General features: G+C 46.4%; 1 protein-coding gene across 1 annotated transcript; it reads left to right on the top strand.

The window, feature by feature from the left end:
* Positions 1-7,175: 7,175 nt before the first annotated feature.
* On the top strand, positions 7,176-18,757 carry LOC142027862 (A-kinase anchor protein 1, mitochondrial-like). Its single transcript, XM_075022062.1, has 10 exons — positions 7,176-8,229; positions 10,286-10,419; positions 11,860-11,986; positions 12,532-12,662; positions 14,511-14,688; positions 15,378-15,528; positions 16,163-16,230; positions 17,609-17,682; positions 18,471-18,536; positions 18,678-18,757. The coding sequence occupies exons 1-10, from the start codon at positions 7,590-7,592 to the stop codon at positions 18,735-18,737; spliced, it is 1,629 nt and encodes a 542-aa protein (XP_074878163.1). The 5' UTR covers positions 7,176-7,589; the 3' UTR covers positions 18,738-18,757.
* The last annotated feature ends 408 nt before the right edge of the window (positions 18,758-19,165 follow it).

Below are 19,165 nucleotides of genomic sequence, written 5' to 3'. Positions count from 1 at the left end.
ACTTTATTGCAAACAAATGTTACCAGTTATCCTCTCTATCCAGCTGGTTGGTTTTCTTCTTCTAGATTCCTAATATGCAGTCTCACAAACAAAAAAACCAAGATCCTTACTTGCTCCGCCCTAACTCTTACTATATGCTGCTGGTGCATCTGAATGAAAATATTTCACTGTATGAAAAACATATTTTTGACAAGCCAACAGCAATTTTTAAAAAAATTATAAATTCTCAGAATAGTAATTTATCCCACAGTTTGGATTTAAAAAATTGAGGCAGCCTGCAGTCTTTGGGGGAAGCCTTTCTGTGTAGAACAGCCCCTTAGTGTAACCTGGGCAGGGCTTGCCAGTGCTACTGTAACACAGATCAAAGCGAAGCCTGTCTCTCTCTCTGATTAGGTCTCAAATATGTTGTGTGACTTCTTGTTGCAAGCTTGTTAATGCATACAAGTTATCTTTCTGCTCGTTCAGTCTAAATGACTCTCAGTGAAATCTTTGCTGTTCCTTCCTGGTGCAGATGAACGTGGAGTGCCTTTTTCACAAATATTTGATATTCTTCCTCTCTGTGTGCTTCTGCAACTTATTCTCAGCAAGCCAAGCCCTGGGTTCAAGGCTTCCAACTGAACAACACTGCTTTTTGCTTTTCTGTTTAAGTCTAGTCCAGCTTTTGTTTTGAGAAGCTGCTTATCAAGGTCTTGTTGCTGTGCACAGTAAACCTCCCAGTGAACAGCTCTTGATGCTGTTCTCCGGATACCTGTTTGGTCTCAGTGCTGCCTCTTTTCTCACTGTCTCTTGCAGCAGTATCAGTGTGTCGTGATGTAAACCTCACTGTTCTGTCTCCTTGAAAATTCAGGTCTGTTTCTTTGTTGTTGTTGTTGTTGTTGTTTTTTTAATGTGCAGAGTATATTGGAAGCCTTTGGTTAGTTTAGTCTCTGCTCCTGAGTGCTGTACATGCCTGTTTTGTGGCAATTGATGTAGGTGCCAGACATTTGACTTAGCTGGCTGCTTTTAAATTTTAATTTTTAAGCTGCACCGGTAGTGGACACTACACTCGTTAGCATTGCCCATAGCAAGGGCTGCATTAGCTTCATTGGTGTAGAAGCAAACACAAAATACTAAGTATTGGATGTATTTTTTCTGAAATTCTGGAAAGTAACTTGTTCTATTCTCCAACCTGGGTGAAAATGCAGAAAGAATGAAAGACAATAAAATCTGGATTTGGGGAAAACTTTTGTAATGTGTTGGTAGATTATAAAGGTAATAAAAGCTGCTTTGCCTGTACTGTGGAGGACTGATTCTCTTTAGTCTTCTATGAAAAATGCTTTTAAAAGAGTTGAATCTGGACTGGTAAGTGTGTCAAGGAGGAAAGAAAGAATCGCAACAACTGGTGTCTTAGCCTCTTGGCTGTAAAAGCAGTGTTCATTCCCCAGTCAGGGATACCTGTGCACAGAGTGGGTTAGTCTGAATCAGAGGACTTTCTCTGCAGTTTGGAGCTGGGTGATAATAGAAAGGTTGTGTGGCCTCTGGCTTATGCGCTAAACTCTCCTGGCTTGCTCGAAGAAGCAGAACATTTGGTCTGGCTCTGTTTCTGGAGCAGACTCCAAAACTGGAAAAAAAACCACCCCCAAAAAACAAAACAACAAACCAACCCTCCACCGTATCTTGAGGAATAGCCACGAAAGGTAAAGGTGGTATTGGTAAAGTGGTACAGAAGCAGTTTCTGAAATTTGCTCCTGTACCTGAAATACCTTTCTGGCAAAGCGGCGAAGAATTGATCTTGCCTTCCTCTGTAATGGTGTCTCTCCCTGTGAATCCTCTAGCTTGGTTGAGGAAACTATAAATAATGAAACGATGGGAGCAGGAAGGTAATAAGATATAAAGTACAGTAAGGAGCTTGATAATCTGATAGGGTTAATGTTAGTTACAAAGTGTAACCTGTGACTTATGGCATAGCAGGAGTGATCAGCCCAGGGCCTTGCGTTAATCCTTTAGGCAGTGCAGGTGCTGAGGGTTGCTGGTGGTTGGTGTTTGTATATATATGAGCTTCTTGGTGATTTCCAAAACACCTGTAAAAAAAACCCCTACAGTTTGGCTAGGTTGATACTTTTATTGTAAACCCATGCTTTCCAGTGTAAATAGAAACTCTTTTGAGTCCTGCTTTGGCCCAGAAGTGGTACTGCTGGAGCTGTGCTGGGCCACTGTTTGGCCGTGACTGTAAAATGAAATACGAACAAAGCCTGGGCCATCAGTGTAGCAGCTTCAGCTGCAAAGGAGGGGACTGAGCTGTTGTGGGAACACCAGTGAAGCTGATTACACTGAAAGGAGATTTTATCTTGGAGATAAAAGACAGTCCGGTGTTGGTGGCGTTTCTTGTTCCAGAGCTCTTGTTTTGCTCTACAGCAACCAGCTTTTTCAGCCTTTTACTGATGTTGTAATTAATCCGGCTGCAAATAGGACTGTTGGTTCTCAAATATTTTAAGGTTGTGGAGAGACTTTATTAGTAGTTTTCTGAATTCAGAGGAGCCTGTTTCTGGAGCTCTGTAGCCCATGTTAACTGGGCTGGGAAAAGGCGGTATTGCTTAAGGGGTATCTCTTGCTGCTGTTGTCTTTCAGTGCTGCTGGCTGCTGTTGGAAGCAGAAATTGCTGCAGAGCACTTTAATTACTTAAGTATAGAGAAACTTACCTGTTCACTTCTTTTTAAAATAAGCGCCATCCGGTTTGAGATCTTGCTTGCCTGGCTCCTACCTGTCTTTGGAGGTTTGTAGCCACTGAGTCATGTTTTGCCAGCTCTCACCTCTGCGTGATGGTGGTTTTGATGGTGGTACACCAGGCTGGCCTGGGAAAAGAGTGCGGGAAAGGCTGCAAAGTCTTGTGGCCGACTGACACCCTGGTGATCAGGAGTGCGTGATGCAAGGGCTTGCAGCCCCGTGACATGGCAGGCCACTGTGACTTCACAGATGTGTCCCTTGAGGTCAGCCTCTGATGCAAACCTGAGTGGGTAGGAGTTGTCTTTGCTCTCCAGTTTGAACCTCACTCTGGAGAGGCTCTCTCTCCAGAGAGGAAGCAGCGGGTGGTCCCTCTGTGGCTGACTGTCTGCCTCCTTTATCTTTGTATGAAAAAGCAAAGAAGCTGTGGTTTAGATACTGCAGTACCCTATGCCAGTTGGACTTTCAATGGAAAAAGAAAAGCCTTACGCCAAATGTAGATCAAGTAAGTCTATGTCTGTTTCTCTGCAGTAATTTCTCTTATTTTAATCTTAACGGTAGGGCCTCCAGTTCTTTAGGTTTTTGTCAACTCCTTATGTCTCCTATAAGGCAGAGCATGTGCTACTGGTTATTTTTAGCATGGAAAATTTTAAGAGCCCACGTGGTCCCATTTAGTTTTAACTGTGCCAACCTTGTCCAGTTCTCTTTCACCCAGATAGTATTTATTTCCTGAGTGCTGTATCACTAACTATAGGGTTTGTAGGGAGGCATCCCGGCCTTGCTGTTGAAGCTACATTTCCAATTTAGCTGCCTGCTCGTTTGCTCTGTGGTCCTTCAGGACAGCCTTTAATTCCAGCCTGGATTGCCACTGCTTTTGGGGTTTGGAAGTGTAACCTCTCCAGCGCTGGGGCGGAAGGGGAGCGGAGGAGGCAGGGACTGGCAGCAGTGTAGGGTATGTCCCTGCAGAGCACCGGGGCTCAGTCGCTTGGGACTTGTCTCTCTTCTTGTAGAGACTTGAAGCAGCTTGCCCCCAGAACAGACCTCCTTGTGTGTAGAAAGCCCTGAAAATCCGGAGCAAGTGCTTGCTGAAGTCTCCTCTCGAACCTTGAGAGTGAATTATCTGGCTTTTCTCTGAACCTCATGCTGCAAACATTTCTAACCTAATAAGGATGTGTATACTGAAGGGTTGTTTGTCCTGGCTAGGGAAACAAGGTGGCTTAAAACTGCTCTGGGACCCTAATGTGAACAAGTAGAATAAGTTGACTGTCCTTGGCGCTTTTTTTTTTTTTTTTTAAGGTAGGCAAGGGTGTGCGTTCATTCTTGTTCTCATCTCCCTGGTCTTTACCAGGAGCTTTCCATAAATCAAGTCAGGATAGAGATTTGGAGAGCTGACTGACCCCTACTCTCCCCTTGCTGTCTTAATCCCATCCTGACCTACCGTGGGGATTATTTAGCAAGTTGGAAAAGTCTCATGTCCTAGCTGCAGCTCTCTGGCCCTGCCTTGACAGAAGGTGTGACATTTAAACCGGATTCCTGACATGCTAGAAAGAAGTGGAAGTGGCTGGCGGTGCGGGGTGAGCGCATACAGTGTGCGAGCTCCGCGCTATTTTTGGTGCGGGACTGCATGGGGCCCTGCGTGTTGGGAAACGGCACTGGGGCATCCAGCCCTTCGCACTGGTTCTGGCTCTTACGAGCCGATCGTCTCCGGTCCAAAGCCTCCAGAGCTGCTGCGTTTCTCCAGCTGGCTCCTCCTGCCTGGAGAGTGCGAGGACTGTCGGGCCAGGCTCCCTCCAGTTTGGCAGTGTTTAAAGCCATGTGATTTGACAAGTTGCCACGTTCTGTTCTGCTGCTGGCAGGAGAATCGCAGGCTTTCTTCCCCCCATGTGTTTAAATGATCCTATTGCCCCTGCAGTCCTGAACTGGCTGTCAAATTGGCAGCGGAGAGCGGGTTTTGTCGCTCTTAAACGTGTTGGAAAAGGCACGTGGGCTTTAGGAGCTCTCCTGTGGAGGCAATGGAAGAGAAGTATGTGCTGCATCTTACAACCGTTTGGTTGAGCAGGTTAAAAATCAGTCATCTTCTAGGCATCACGTAAAAAGTGACATTGTGACCAGCGTATCGAAATCAGGCCAATGAAGTCTTCCCATCACGTTTACGTTAGGAGATGTTTGTTGGTGTTAGCTGTCCCCTAGCCGACCCGGTGCTTTAGGGTGTCTGCTGGCATCTTGTACAGACCCACCGCCTTTCATCCCTTTCTAGCTGATGGAAGGATGTGGAATTCCCATTTAACACGATCACTGATAGTATAATGCAGCTCTTGCTAAAATTAGTCAAATTAAAAACATGAAATTAAATGAGCTTCACAAGGAGCAGTCAGCTAATCCACCAGTCCCCACTGATCTAAATATCACAGAAGAGTGAAGATCTTTATCTTAAATTATATTAATGTTGAAAATGACTCTTAGAACTGTTTTGTCTGCCAGGCTTTGGGATAGGCCTGGCCCTCTGTGGGGCATCCTGCTACTGCCTTCCTGCGCTGCGGAATTGTGTGGGACTATTGTTTGTACAGTTGGTGCAACTTAATAGGGAATCGGATAATAATAGGGCTGTCTGTTTAATCAGGAAAGCTTGCTCGGAATGGACTTATGTGAGCTACTTTAATTTGAGTTTGTGGTACGCCTGCGAGACAGCTTGTAGGGTGGTTCTGCATTAATTATAACAACTTAAGCAGACAGCAGACGAGCACTCGCAGTGGCTCACAATGTGCCATTGTGCTGGAGAGCATAAATGTGAACCTTTTGTCTTGGGAATGTACAGACTTCACCCTTTCCATTTACCAAGTTCCAAAAACCAAACATCCAAATTATTGCATAGGTTTGTTGGTTTTGGTTTTGGTTTTGGTTTTTTTTTTAAATTCCAAATCTCAGATGTTGCCGTTAACTGAAAGTTCATCCTCAGCAGTGAGCCCTGCTACCTGACTGTGTAAAGCCAGCTGGAAGTAACTTGGATTTAGAAGAAAGCAGCTATGAATGTCCAATTAACACACACTCAAGTTTTCTTTGTAGAACAACGTAAATACCTCTTTTGTGATATACTGGAGATATTACTGGATTTCTTAAGTCATGTCTGCAGCTGACCTTTGATTTGGGATTAAGCAAGAAATTTTCTAGTCCCTGTTTTTGCCAGTCATGTATTTACTTGCCTCGGTCGTTAGGACTCCGTGGTAAACAGTACAGAAGCAAGGCTGGCGTCTGAGCTAGCTTGGATAAAGTTGTGTATTTGCTCTTGTGGCATGGGAGGGTGTGGCTGGAGGAGGTGAGAAATCTGGAGAGAATATTAATTTTTCTGAGGCTTGGATCCTCGGTTTGAGCCTGAGGGAGGCATGTTTTTGTCCCTCGGCTAGAATGTAATCAGCTTGTCGTGAAAATCAAGGCCCTAAAGGAGAGTTGTATTTGGAAGCTGTGGTCAGGAGGCTTGCTCTGATAACAAGTTTTTTTCCGGTTGAGACAGACTAAGCATAGTTGACAGAATTACTTGATTGCCTTGTCTTGTCTCGGAAATATTATGCTTCTAAAGAGGAGCTAGATAATGCTCTTTTCCAGTGCGTGGTTCCCATTTCTAGGACTTTGCTATCTCCTGAAAACAATCTTTATTTTTGTTGCTCATTGGCAAAAACAGGCTCTTGAGGCCTGTTTGGAGAAAAATCTGTCATGTGTAAGCATCACCAGACATGTGATGTTTTGCTTTAATTCCTGCTCAGTGAAAATATAAACTGTAAGTGCTTTGCAGCAAGGCTGTTTTGGGGATGTGGGTAACTGTTTAGCTTTGTGTTCCAGCTGTAGACTTTCCTTAAGGAAAAGGAAAGGCATGTCAGCCCTGCCTCGGATAACCCAGGTGAGGCTTGTAAATGGAGGAGCATGACTGGGACATGAGTCTCGGCGGTGTGCAGGTGGGGAAGGGTGCACACACTTTCTAAGTCAGAGAGACAGCTTTCGACTCTGGAAAGTCAGAGAAGCAGCAGCTGTCAACATAGTAATGTAGAACAAACTTTGGAGCTGGGTTCCTAGGTAGTAGTGTCCCTATCCGGGCTGCTTTTGCTAGATAAATACTGCGGTTGTAAGGGCGCTATAGCAGATTTCCCATCTTCACTGCTGCAAAATCTTGTAGAGGCACTTCTGGTTATTGGGAGGCACTTGCTTGATCAGGCTGTAGCTGTTCTTTGTTTAGGAATTCCTACACTGTGTGTATAAAAGTAAATGGAGTAGCTGCGTGTTGCTGTTTAGCGTCTACTTAACTGCAGACTTCTGTCGTGTGCCCGCTCACCAGCCTCTCGCAGTTGCTGTGGATGAGAACATTTGCAAAGCACTTCACCTTCACTGAGCTATTATGTTTTAGAGAAGTGCGTGTTGTCAACCTATGAAACTCTCAGGAATGTGGTGCTGCCTTTCAAGCAGAGAACTGGGGAGACCTGCAGCGTGTCAAGTCTGTGTCTCGGAGTGCTGGTGGTACCGCTGTGCTGTGAACCCAGCCTGATGCTGGAGAGACTTGCAGTGCCGGATGCTGTCCTTGTGTGTAGTACTGACCTGCGAAGGTGAGGCAGGAGAAAGAAGGTGAAATTGTTTTACATGTAAAGGTGGGATAAGGTGAAATTGGTGAGCGTAATGGTGAGAAATGTCCAGATATTCCTAGTCTTAGGTCAGGATCTTGTTCTGTGGTCTGTTGGTGGAGCAGAGATGTGAATTTAAGGAGTGGCTAGAAAACGAGTCTGTTCATGCTAATAGAAATACCTCAAGGCATTTATGAAACTTTAGCCTTGCTGTTACCTTTCCTGTGACTATTGTAACATGGCTTTTGTTTCTTCTTCTAGACATAATTGCTAAGGATCTGTAAAATGGCTTCACGTTTCCGCAATATTATCCCATATGCCATACCTGGAGTGCTGGCACTTGTTGGCTGCTGGTGGATCTATTCCCGTAGAAAAAAGCATGCAAGCTATCACGATAAACAAGCAATAGCCACTGAAGAAGAGCAGCAGGAAGAAGCGCCAGAGAATGATTCACCACCCAAAACAGAAGCATGTGTTCCTCGAAGACTGCCTCTCTCGTCAGAAGAGGAATGCCGAGAGAACGAAACCTCGACCTCCCTGCTCTCAGCAGGGTCGACGACGCCCTCTCTTCTGTCTCAAACTCACGAGAGGCTAGATCTCTCACAGGACCTTCCAGACCTGTCAGTAGTGACAACGCAGCCCAGCACCCTTGAGGACGACAGTGAAAAACTAGAAACGACAGGATCTCAAGATGAAAGCGGTGTCCCTGCTTGTGTTTCTCTCCCTCTGATCTCAAAGAGCACAGAGTGTCACGGCAGTGCTGCGCTGAGCCTTGTACAGGATTCAAGCTCTAGTGCAAACCAAGATCAGTGGCCATCAGCATCAGCGACACTGACACGAGAGTCTTTGGGAATCGTGGAGGATGGTCCAGGCTTGAATCATGAGCGTCGCAGGGCAGCAGAGGTGGATGGAGATCGCTCAGGAGGTAAGGGATTTGAAAATGCTCCCATGAAAATGTGGTGAACAAATATTTTATGTGCTGTAACCCTTCTGCTTCAGAACATGTTCAGATAAGTCCTCTTCATCTTTACCTTTGCCAGTAGATGAATATTTAGGCCTCGTGTGCAGGTGGGTATGCATTTGCTCTCAGAATTCCCGTCCCTGTAGGATCCCGTGTTAGCTGGGTGATCTTCAGGGTATACGACGAAAGGTTGAACAGACTGGTCTGCATTCAGCACAAAGCTTATTGTCTAAAGCGAAGCATGTGCTTGAGTAGCCCAGTGAAATGGGCTGTGTCTGGATGTAGGCCAGGCTGTTGAACACCTTGCTGGTTTGAGACCCGCTAATGCAAATGGTTTCTGCTTCAGTTCGGGCAGCCTCTAGTAAGGACTGGGTTCTTATCTGTGTTTGTGGGCTGCTGCCGAAAGGAGGCTGTAAGGCAGGTTTCTGAGGTGCTGTTGGATGAACCAGGGAAGTGCTCTGACGAGCTGTGATAAAATCAGTTGGTTGCAGACCAATTACCCTGAAGCCTTTTTGCTTGGAAGGGTAGGTGCATGCCAAGAAATCCCAACAGGGAGCAATGTTCGTGGAGTTCCCCCATCTGTCTCTGCGTTGCTTTTGCCTTCTAGATCCTGGATGATGTGTGCCTGGCAGAATACAAAGCTGTCTGAGCAAATGTTAACCCGTGTGACCTTGGGGATGGATGTTAAAATCCTTTATAGGACCCTGTGGCGCCAACAGCCCTTAATGACAGGATGTCTTTTGTAATTGCTACAAAGTAGTTGGAACGCTGCTTGTTGTGAGACATGGGGAGTGAGTTTGCCAACAATTAAGGATTAAACCCACAAAACATTTTCACTAGTGAGAGTAACCACAGGAGGAAAATGGTTTTGCCTTGTTGTGAATGCTGGTGCGATGAGAAGGTACAACGGTGTGTTGTGGAGCCTGGTGATGACAAGGGCTGAAAGCTCTGCAGGGAGACAGGTAGGGAGACGGCGTATAGCAGGTAAAGTTGATAATGTGGCTGCGTTGGATAAGAGGTCCTACAGCTGACCTTCGCACCCAGGCTGTGAGACTTAAATCCTCATCCTTGTCTAGCAAGTCTATTGCAAACAGCTGCACTGCTTGCCTTTGACTTTCGAGGCATCTGTGCTGTGTTACTTATTAAGATGTGGCAAATGTGAGGCAGCTGTTGGGCTTATTTTTCTCTTCGGTCTTGTACTGGGTGATCTGAATTCTTGCAAGCAAGTGAGGATCTTCATGTTTCTGCTTGTTAATCTGGAGGAAGGATCAGCCTTGTTCTTGTTCTTGATCTTGTTACACTGACTGTATCTGGGATCTGACCAGGAGGAAGCTGTTTGAGTTTGTCCCCTTCCCAAGTACGAATGTTCCTGGTATCGGCTGATGGTTTGGGAACAAAACGTAGCTCAGCTCTGGCACCTTGTTTCTTCAAGCATATGACAAATCTGGGCAAGAGACAATCCTCTACCACAGCTAGTAGTGGGCACAGCTGGTGCTCAGGTCACCGTGCAACCCTCGTTGGGGCAGGAATGTAATGTCAATGCAAAGAGCAGACGAATAGGTTGCACATCCCTCCCTGCATGCTGAACTCCCTGTGAAAAGCCCTGTTTAAACCATGTGGGGAAAATGCAAAATACCTTGCTGCAGCAGCAGCTCAGTGTTGGTGTTAGCATAGCTCTTGTTCAGCTGGTAACTTTTGACTTAAAGTGTCTTGTCTCTGCTGCTGCATAAGGTGTCACCATGTTTGAAGGACTCCTGCTGAACTCGGGCCTCCTTCTGTTGCATTCCCAGAGGTGTGCAGGTTTTTCTCCAGCAATAAAAGGAAACTTGTAGCAGGCCGCGTGTGATGGGACTTTACCCTTTCTGAAATACCAGAGAACCTGATACAGGATCATCCCAACTGAATGCATAGGAAGAGCTCAATGTCACCTCTCTATGAAATTATATATTTTCATGGCCTTGTGTCTGGTAGCTGGATTGTGTGGGTTGTCTGAATACTGACATGTCTGTATGTCTTGTAGGTTTGGATGTAAATAGCGTGGACTTTGTGGACAGTGGCTGTGCCATGAGGAAGACAGTGAGTCGGCAGAACTCTAAGCTAAGAGGAGAATCCAGCAAGTCCGGCGTCGTTATCTGGGAGATAGAGGTTCCAAAGGTAACCAGCCGTTGGCCTGCTCGCGCATCCTGCCTTGCCCTACATAGCCATCTTCTGGTTCTTCCAGCCTGGTACTGGCTCAGTGCCATCCCAGAGAGATCAACAACAAATCAACGAGGATTTAAGCATTTAGCTCCCGTTAGGACTCAACAGGAACAAAGAGCCAGTACACACCTGTAAACAAGAGGCATGTCAGGGTTATGCCCAGGGTAATGTTGGTTGCTGGACTCATTATTCCCCATTATCTTCCACCCCAATCTGTTAGTCCGATGCTCTGAAAGCATTCAGAAGGCTTTGAGGGTACACAGTTATTAAGGGCAGGTGATTTTTTTTTTTTTTTTTTCCCCTGCTATGTAGGAGGGTTATGTTTCAACTGCCTGTCCAAACCCTTCCTCACAAGCTGAATGCTCGTATGAGCTATTCTGTAGAGCTGCTGTGTCTCTGTCTTTATAGTGAGCTTTCTTTTGCGTTGAGAGAGAGACTGTGTTTTTAGGACTACGTTCATACCTTCTTCCCTGCTTTGTGTATGCAAAATCATCTGTGGCTGTCCTGCACAGCATCGCTCTTGCAGTTCTGCTGCTCAGCAGACCCGAATAATGACAGCCAGTAATGTGAGACAGCAGCTCCCGGCAGGATAAGCATGCTGCCTCGAGTGCTTGGATGCTGTGAGCCCAGGGAAGACGTGTAACGTGCATTTTAATGGACCAGTAAAACACAGGCTAAAGAAGCAGTTCTACAGCAGAAAAATATGTTTCAGTGTTTCATGAAGACAGGCTGTCACTTTTCTTGAAGTAGCCAACTCTACATTGTATAGGATTATCCATACTGACTTGGGCCCAACACTTCTGCTCTGGTACCTGGTCTCTGACAGTAGGTGGTGGCAGGTGCCAGTGAAAGAGTAGAAGTAATAGGGCATGCAAAGACATCTCTTCATCATCCCGCACAGCTGTCCTGGGACTCTGCAGTCTAATGGGCATGATAGCCTGGTTTACTCTCCCATGAATTTGTCTACTCCCTATCTAATCTAATTAGCTTGTTTAAAAATTGCTAAAACTTAGTATTTCATATTTGAATGAAAAAGGCATGTAGCATGCTTTTTTAAAACAAGAAATGGTAGGAGATTGGGAGAGGACGTGACTTCACTTGACTGTAGGAAGACAGTAGCTTTTACCAGGCCTGGTAAAAACCATCGTGTCTTTGTGTCATTCTACAAGATACGAAGACGGATCTATCAAAACAAGCTGTGCTTACTGATCTGTATCTACCTTGACTTGTCATAGACCTGCTGAACTCTGCGCTGGTCCAGCATTCCCTTATACTTATTCTGCCTGGCCCTGTGCTACAGGAACTGGGAATGTGGGTGAAATAAGCCACAGAGAACGGTGTTGTTTGATCTATGTTTCTCTTCCTGACTGTTGCTTTCTTGTTACTTTCATAAAGGAATTAGTTGGCCGCTTGATCGGCAAACAAGGAAAATTTATGAGCTTCTTGAGGCAATCGTCTGGTGCCAAAATTTATGTCTCAACACTACCTTATTTCCGTGACTCCCAAGTCTGTCACATTGAAGGTAAGCGGAATGTCTCTTTATTCATGGTCTAATATGTAGCTTGGGGGCCTTAATTAGATGGGCAAGGAATTTAAACAGATTTAGTGGCTTTGTGAGCCTAGTGCTTTACAAAACTTTTCTAATCGGTGCTGTTACAGTAGAGGTGTATGCCAAGTTGCCTGTGCCTTGGCATTTGAACCCTCTTATTCTAGAGGTGAGAATGCATTTTAACATCTTCGGCTGCTGTAGTTTAACCAACACGTTTTGAAGGATCCCTTCAGGCTTGAAGGAGGAGCTATGGGATGTGTATCAGCAAGTGCGGTCTTGACTGTGAAGGATGTTAGATTAATTGTGGCTGAAAAATATCTGCCAGTGAATTGGGTTCATACTGGAGGCTAACGCTGTTGAAACTGGGGCCTGAGTTGCTCATGTTGGTCTGATATCAGGTTACATGGCCAATCTATTAAAAATTAAATCGTTGATGTAGCGCAGAAGGCACTTCACGGGGTGGGGGTGTCCTCAGCATATCTGTACTACAGACTTTCTGTGGGATTTTTGTCTTCCAGGCTCTTCGCAACAAGTCGAAAAAGTACTGAGCCTGATTGGCAAGAAGTTCAAAGAGCTGTGTCTCACCAACATCTACGCTCTACCTCCACCAACACCACTGACGCTTCATTCCCTCCTTATGACTGCCTGGGTAAGTCCCAGCTTGCTGGCTATGCTGATGTCAGGGTGGAAGGCTGTTGTTGGTCGCTGCTGTCATAGTATGCTACGTCAACGTGGCTGGTTCACAGATGCCCTCAAAACCAGTTGGATTTTGTGTGGCTCTCTGCTGTCCAGCTTATGTAACTGTTACAGATCAGATTTGCCTACCTGCTCTTCCACTGCAGTTTCCATTCTGCCTGAGCTGAGAAATGTAGAATCATAGAATCATTTAGGTTGGAAAAGACCTTTAAGATCATCAAGTCCAACCATTAACCTAACACTGCCAAGTCCACCACTAAACCATGTCCCTAAGCAGCACGTCTACACGTCTTTTAAATACCCCCAGGGATGGTGACTCAACCACTTTCCTGGGCAGCCTGTTCCAATGCTTGACAACCCTTTCAGTGGAGAAATTTTTCCTAATATCCAATCTAAACCTCCCGTGGCACAACTTGGGGCTGTTTCCTCTCATCCTGTCACTTCTTACTTGGGAAAAGAGACCAAGACCCACCTCGGTACAACCTCCTTTGAGGTAGCTGTAGAGAGTGATAAGGTCTCCCCTCAGCCTCCTTTTCTCCAGACTGAAGAACCCCAGTTCCCTCAGCTGCTCCTCATAGGACTTGTGCTCCAGACCCTTCACCAGCTTCGTTGCCCTTCTCTGGACACGCTCCAGCACCTCAGCGTCTTTCTTCTAGTGAGGGGCCCAAAACTGAACACAGTATTCGAGGTGCAGCCTCACCAGTGCTGATCCCTGGGTGGGCGATCCCTGCCCTGCTCCTGCTGGCCACACTATTTCTGATACAGGCCAGGATGCCGTTGGCCACCTTGGCCACCTGGGCACACTGCTGGCTCATATTCAGCCGGCTGTTGACCAACACCCCCGGGTCCTTTTCCACCAGGCAGTTTTCCAGCCACTCTTCCCCAGGCCTGTAGCGCCGCGTGGGGTTGTTGTGACCCAGGTGCAGGACGCGGCACTTGGCCTTGTTGAATTGCATACAACTGGCCTCAGGTCATCCATCCAGCCTGTCCAGATCCCTCTGGAGACCCTTCCTACCCTCGAGCAGATCAACACTCCTGCCCAACTTGGTGTCATCCACAAACTTACTGAGGGTGCACTCGATCCCCTTGTCCAGATCATTGATAAAGATATTAAAGAGAACTGGCCCCAAAACTGAGCTCTGGGGACCACCACTTGTGACTGGCTGCCAACTGGATTTAACTCCATTCACCACCACTCTTTGGGCCTGGCCATCTAGCCAGTTTTTTACCTAGTAAGAGTACGCCCATGCAAGCCATGAGCAGCCAGTTTCTCCAGGAGAATGCTGTGGGAAATGCTGTCAAAGGCTTTACTAAAGTCTAGGTAGACAACATCCACAGCCTTTCTCTCATCTACTAAGTGGGTCACCTTGCTACAGAGGGAGATCAGGTTAGTCAAGCAAGACCTGCGTTTCATAAACCCACGCTGACTGGGCCTGATCACCTGGTTGTCTTGTACCTGCTGTGTGATGGCACTCAAGATGATCTGCTCTGTAACCTTCCCTGGCACCGAGGTCAGACCGACAGGCCTGTAGTTCCCCGGATCCCTTGGGTAAATAAGTCTTCCGACTGCTTCATGCCGATAGTCTTTTTGTATGCAAGGCGGGCCCCGCCTCAAGTCTGATTTCTGTTAGAGCAGCAGGGAGTAACAGTGAGTAGCTTTTGGAAGTGAAATACCGGAGTGCCAGGGCTTTTCCACCCATGGCTGTAAGCCTCAGGAGTTGCTGGTGGAACATGGAGTTGCTGTGAATGAAGCTTGTGTTGCAGTGAACGCTAATGAGAATTTCTTTTCTCCACATGACAGCTCTTCCTCCCAGACGGAGTCTCTGTAGAGGTCGTCGTGGCAAACCAAGTCGATGCAGGGCACATGTTTCTACAGCAGCATACGCACCCCACTTTCCATGGTCTGCGTAGCCTCGACCAGCAGATGTACGCCTGCTATTCTCAACTGGAAATTCCAACCCTGCCAACTCCAGTAGAAGGCATGTAATGTGATTGCTCACAAATTGTTCAGCTGAGAAACTTCTAGGGTCACACGAAAGCCTGATGCCACTGAGTTAGGCTTGGGAAGTTTCCCAGTGGATGAGAATGTGATAGTTCACTTGTCATTTCATATTTTTTTAAGCCGCTGGCAGACTACAGATGCTGCTCTACTCTTCCTTACCCCACTCATCCCTAGAGTACCTCCCCAGCCACTTAGTTGCATGTTGAAATTCAGAATGAGATAAAGTCCATCTCAGGCTATTTCTAATCAACTTGGCATCTGGTGTATTTTTGCTGACAAAGTATGGAACTACTCCCAAATCTTCATAGTGTCACAGTCTGCACGTGGTGTAAAGTGGAGGGTGCATCACATGGAAGGGGGTTACTAGCGCTAACTTTCCTTTTTGGGGACAGACCTCACTGTTAGTGACCGAAGGCTGGAAGGGAACTGTACACCTGGGTAGAACAGCATGGAAGTGGCAGACAGAGACTTGAGAGTAAAACCCACTTCTCCTGCGTCCCAGCTGCAGGCCTTGTCTGGTGGGGGTGTGGGTGGTGGTGAAAGAAGATGTTGGCAGCGTAAGAAATGCTGTTGATTCTCAGTAGATAAGTACTGATGCCTGAAGTGCTAATTTCTGGAAATCCACTTACGCTGAGCCTTTCTCCTCTGTACTCCTGTGTTTTGCAGTTGGCATTATCTGCGCGGCTCCAGGCCTGGATGGGGCATGGTTCCGGGCTCAAGTTATTAGCTACTTCGAAGAGACCGGTGAAGTGGAGCTCAGATACGTGGACTATGGAGGATACGACAAAGTGAAGATTGACACACTCAGACAAATCAGGTCTTTAGCTCCTCTTCTGTGGCCTAAGGCAATATCTGGCTTGAATCTTCATATACCGTTTGAATTGCTTATAGGTTTTTCCACAGCTGAAGCGGAAAACGGTGGAAAGGTTTGGCTCAGCAGCAGCTGTGAATTCCTTGGGAGCACAGCAAGCTCTTGCAAGGCTTTTTCGAAGGGGAGGGGAGAGGAAATTGCAACTTCTGCCACTTCAGCGTGGAAGCTGAGTGAAAGGATGCCTTCAGGAGGCCCTAAATTGTAGTTAATTGATGAGCTAGAAAGAAGATTCAGATTCTCTGTGCCCCAGCCCCATTGGCTGGGAGAGCTGTATTGGATGGGGGTTTTCTTAGACAAGCCCATTAAATACTTGATTGTGCCCCAGAGGTGGGAGAAAAGCAGTACAGCTTCCATTATGGAGGTGGTTTTTGCTTGGAGCCCAATCCAACTTGGCGTGCTAATCAGACTATTTATTGCTGTTGCTTAGATTGCTGGGAGAACAATCTGATTTTTTTTTTTTACTGTCATCAATTTCAAACTGAATTCCTGTAAGGTGACATTGATTAATCAATTGCTCTAAAAGAATACAGGAGAAACTTAAAGCCGTGTTCTTACTCTGATTGATTCTCTTTTCTTTAAGGTCTGATTTTTTATCACTACCTTTCCAAGGAGCAGAAGTTTTACTAGACAACGTGGTGCCACTCCCAGGTAATGGAGCTCTCAAGACATACCGTTGGTGCTCCCCCTGCAGGTTTAAATGGATACCAACTGTGTACAAGCGATGATTCTGTCTAAACCTTTTCCCTCCTATTGCAAGCGCAGCCTCTGATGTGACTAGAGCAAGATTGGAAAAATTGTATTTTATTCTTCTAAATGTGCTAGCATGGCATAACCTGTCAGGCTCCAGGGGAAAGATGATAAATGTTCAGGCTTTTTCCTGGGTGGAGGAGAGAATGAATTACTCTCCTAAACAGCAAGTTGGCAGGACTGGCAGGGTACAGGTGAAGCAGCTGTAACTACTCTGCCTTCTTCTGTCATAGAGTAGCTGTAAACGCAAACTTAGTTTTTAATCTGCTAGATGAATATCTGACATTTTCCTACTAAAATGACTGATGTGTATAATTCTGTGTTCAAAAGACTACCCTCCAAGCACTGGAAGAATGTCAGTCACTACCTAGAAATGCTTTGGTTTGCCCCCCCCCCCCCCTTTTTTTTTTTTCCTTTTTTCTAGTGGTGTTAGAGATGCGTGCTCTAACCAGGAGGTACAGGAGGCTCTGCCAAGACTGTAGATGGATGGCGAGGTTTAAGCTGCTTCTTGCAGAAGTCAGTGTTTTCCATGTTCCCTGAGGTAATCGACCTCCTTCGGGATTTGTAAGGAGTTCACTTGCTGCTGGAGGCGGTCTCAGGGTGGGGAGCACAAAGGAGAAACTTCATTTTGCAGTGATTTGGTAGGAAATAAGCAACTTTCCTCCAAAATGAAAATACTTCTGAAATGTCTGGTCTGCAGTGTAGATTGTAACTGTATTGCCTGGGACACAAGAGTTTCCTGCTGCATTACAGGTGTGGAGTTAGCAACAGTGCCCACGTAAGCTGTGCAGGCTGAGAGACCTGAGCTGCCAAGAGTGCATTTGGCACTGTTCAGGTGCCAGCCGGCCTGTGATACAAATGCTTCGGAGTTCCCGTTCACAGTATTGCACTCTGTGCAGGGTCAGTAATGTCCTGAGGCCCCTGAGCTTAGTTTATTAAGGATCAAAATACTAATGGCAGCTCAAACGTACTGCAGAAGTAGACTTTTCTGTCTTTAAAGCCTCCTAATTCATCAGCCACTTATGTTCACATTAACTGAGCTAGTGGCTTTAGAAAGCACTTCATCCTTTCCCTTCAGCAACACAGCAGGCACAATACTTGTGTGATCTCCAGCTTAATAGACTGGTTTCAGCAAATGCGTACAGCAACAGTAGGTGAGGATTCTCTGGCCTAACTTATGTAGGAGGTCAGGCAAGATTAGCTTAATAGTCCCTTCTGGCCTTTAAAGCCTGTGAAGAATATATCTCATTTGTTTTCTCCTGCTCTTTTCTTTCCCAAGACGAGGATCACTTTTCACCTGAAGCCGACGCCGCTGTTAGTGAGATGACCAAAGGCGCAGTCCTAGTGGCACAGGTACACGAGAGCTGCCTGGAAGTCTGGTTGCCAATTTGACTGCTGCTGTTGTCCTCTCTGCCCCCTCGCATACCGTGCGTGTTAAAATCGAAAACAAAGCCACAGCCTGTAAGCCTGGCTGCTGGGCAGGATTCTCGTCGAGCAATCTCGGGCGCCGAAAACTTCCTTGTGTGGCACCAGGACCACTCAGGACTGCCTGGCTGGGAAGGGATGAGTATTCCCTCTTGTTACTGATGCGGGCAGAGAGGAAGGGCACCTGGATGGATTTACAGAGCACAAAGTGGCCTGTTGTCCAGCGGATCAAATATTCACCTGGGTCTGCGCTGCTTTGCCAGTCTCAACAGTCTTTGCAAGACTGACATCCAGGACTTGGCCTCTGGCTGGCCGGAGGGAGAAGTAAGGGCATCCCAAAGGCTTCTGCATGCAGTGCCTGGTCTCAGCGAAGAGGCACTTGCCTCTTCCGAAGTGCCTCTGACAGTGGCTGTAGCTGTCCACGTAAGGCAGTTGGGACGAGTGGGAAGCCGATAGCGCTTGTGACGCTCAATCTCGCAGCTTCCTTGGGTTTTAGTGCAGTGCTCAAATGCATCACTAATTCTAGCAAGGGCACGGATTTGAGCGACCAGAGCGCACTTGCCAGCAGGGTGTCCCAGCTGCCTGGTGGCAGGAGCTACATTTCCACGAGCCTACGCTGAGTCTGAGGATCTGATATGCAGTGAATGATGCTAGCCTTGCACCCTGCACGGCTCAGACCAGAATTGCTGCACGCTAATGTTCTTCTGTGTTTCCAGGTCACAAATTATGACAGCGCAACAGGTCTGCCACTGATACAGCTGTGGAACTTGACGGGAGATGAGGTGGGTATGTTAACATGCCTATTTTTTCAACACTGATAAGGTATATGATTATGCAGACTTTTTATTGCTGGTTAGGAACTTGCTGATGCTTCTTGCTAGTAGTTTGTTCACCTTTCTACTTTTTTTTTTACCTCCTTTTAGGTGGTGTCGGTAAACAGAAGTCTGGTGGAAAGAGGGTTTGCTCAGTGGCTTAACTACTAGCGACGTCCTAGATGCCTCGACAACGCTTTCTACAGAGAAAAATAAAAGAAGAAATCTTGTTTTGCGCTGTTACAATTTGGTTTGGCAACCTTTCATAAGACAACCTGTTTACACCTATGTGTGGATTTTTGTGGTCCATTGAAACTCATCCTGCTCAACTGTTACCATTTCACTAGAAACATGTACCTCATCTGGGTGAAAGCTGGGGTGTTAAAAGCCATAATGACAGATACTGTAGCTTTAAAGCAAAAAATCCTCCCCGGCCTCTACTTAAAAGTTGAATGGAAAAAACCTTAATACCTGGGGGCTTGCTTGAAGCTAGCAAATGCCCCGAAATGTTAACTGTGGTTGCATTTTTGTTCAAGATGTATAAAGCCCCGTGAACTTAGCGTCTGCTTTTCTTAAAAGCTACAACGGTTGTCCTTTTT

The sequence above is a fragment of the Buteo buteo genome, unplaced genomic scaffold, assembly GCF_964188355.1.
Source record: "Buteo buteo unplaced genomic scaffold, bButBut1.hap1.1 HAP1_SCAFFOLD_74, whole genome shotgun sequence".
Classification (NCBI taxonomy): domain Eukaryota; kingdom Metazoa; phylum Chordata; class Aves; order Accipitriformes; family Accipitridae; genus Buteo; species Buteo buteo.
Note: the sequence above shows the minus strand (reverse complement) of the source record. Positions and strands in the feature narration are given on the sequence as shown.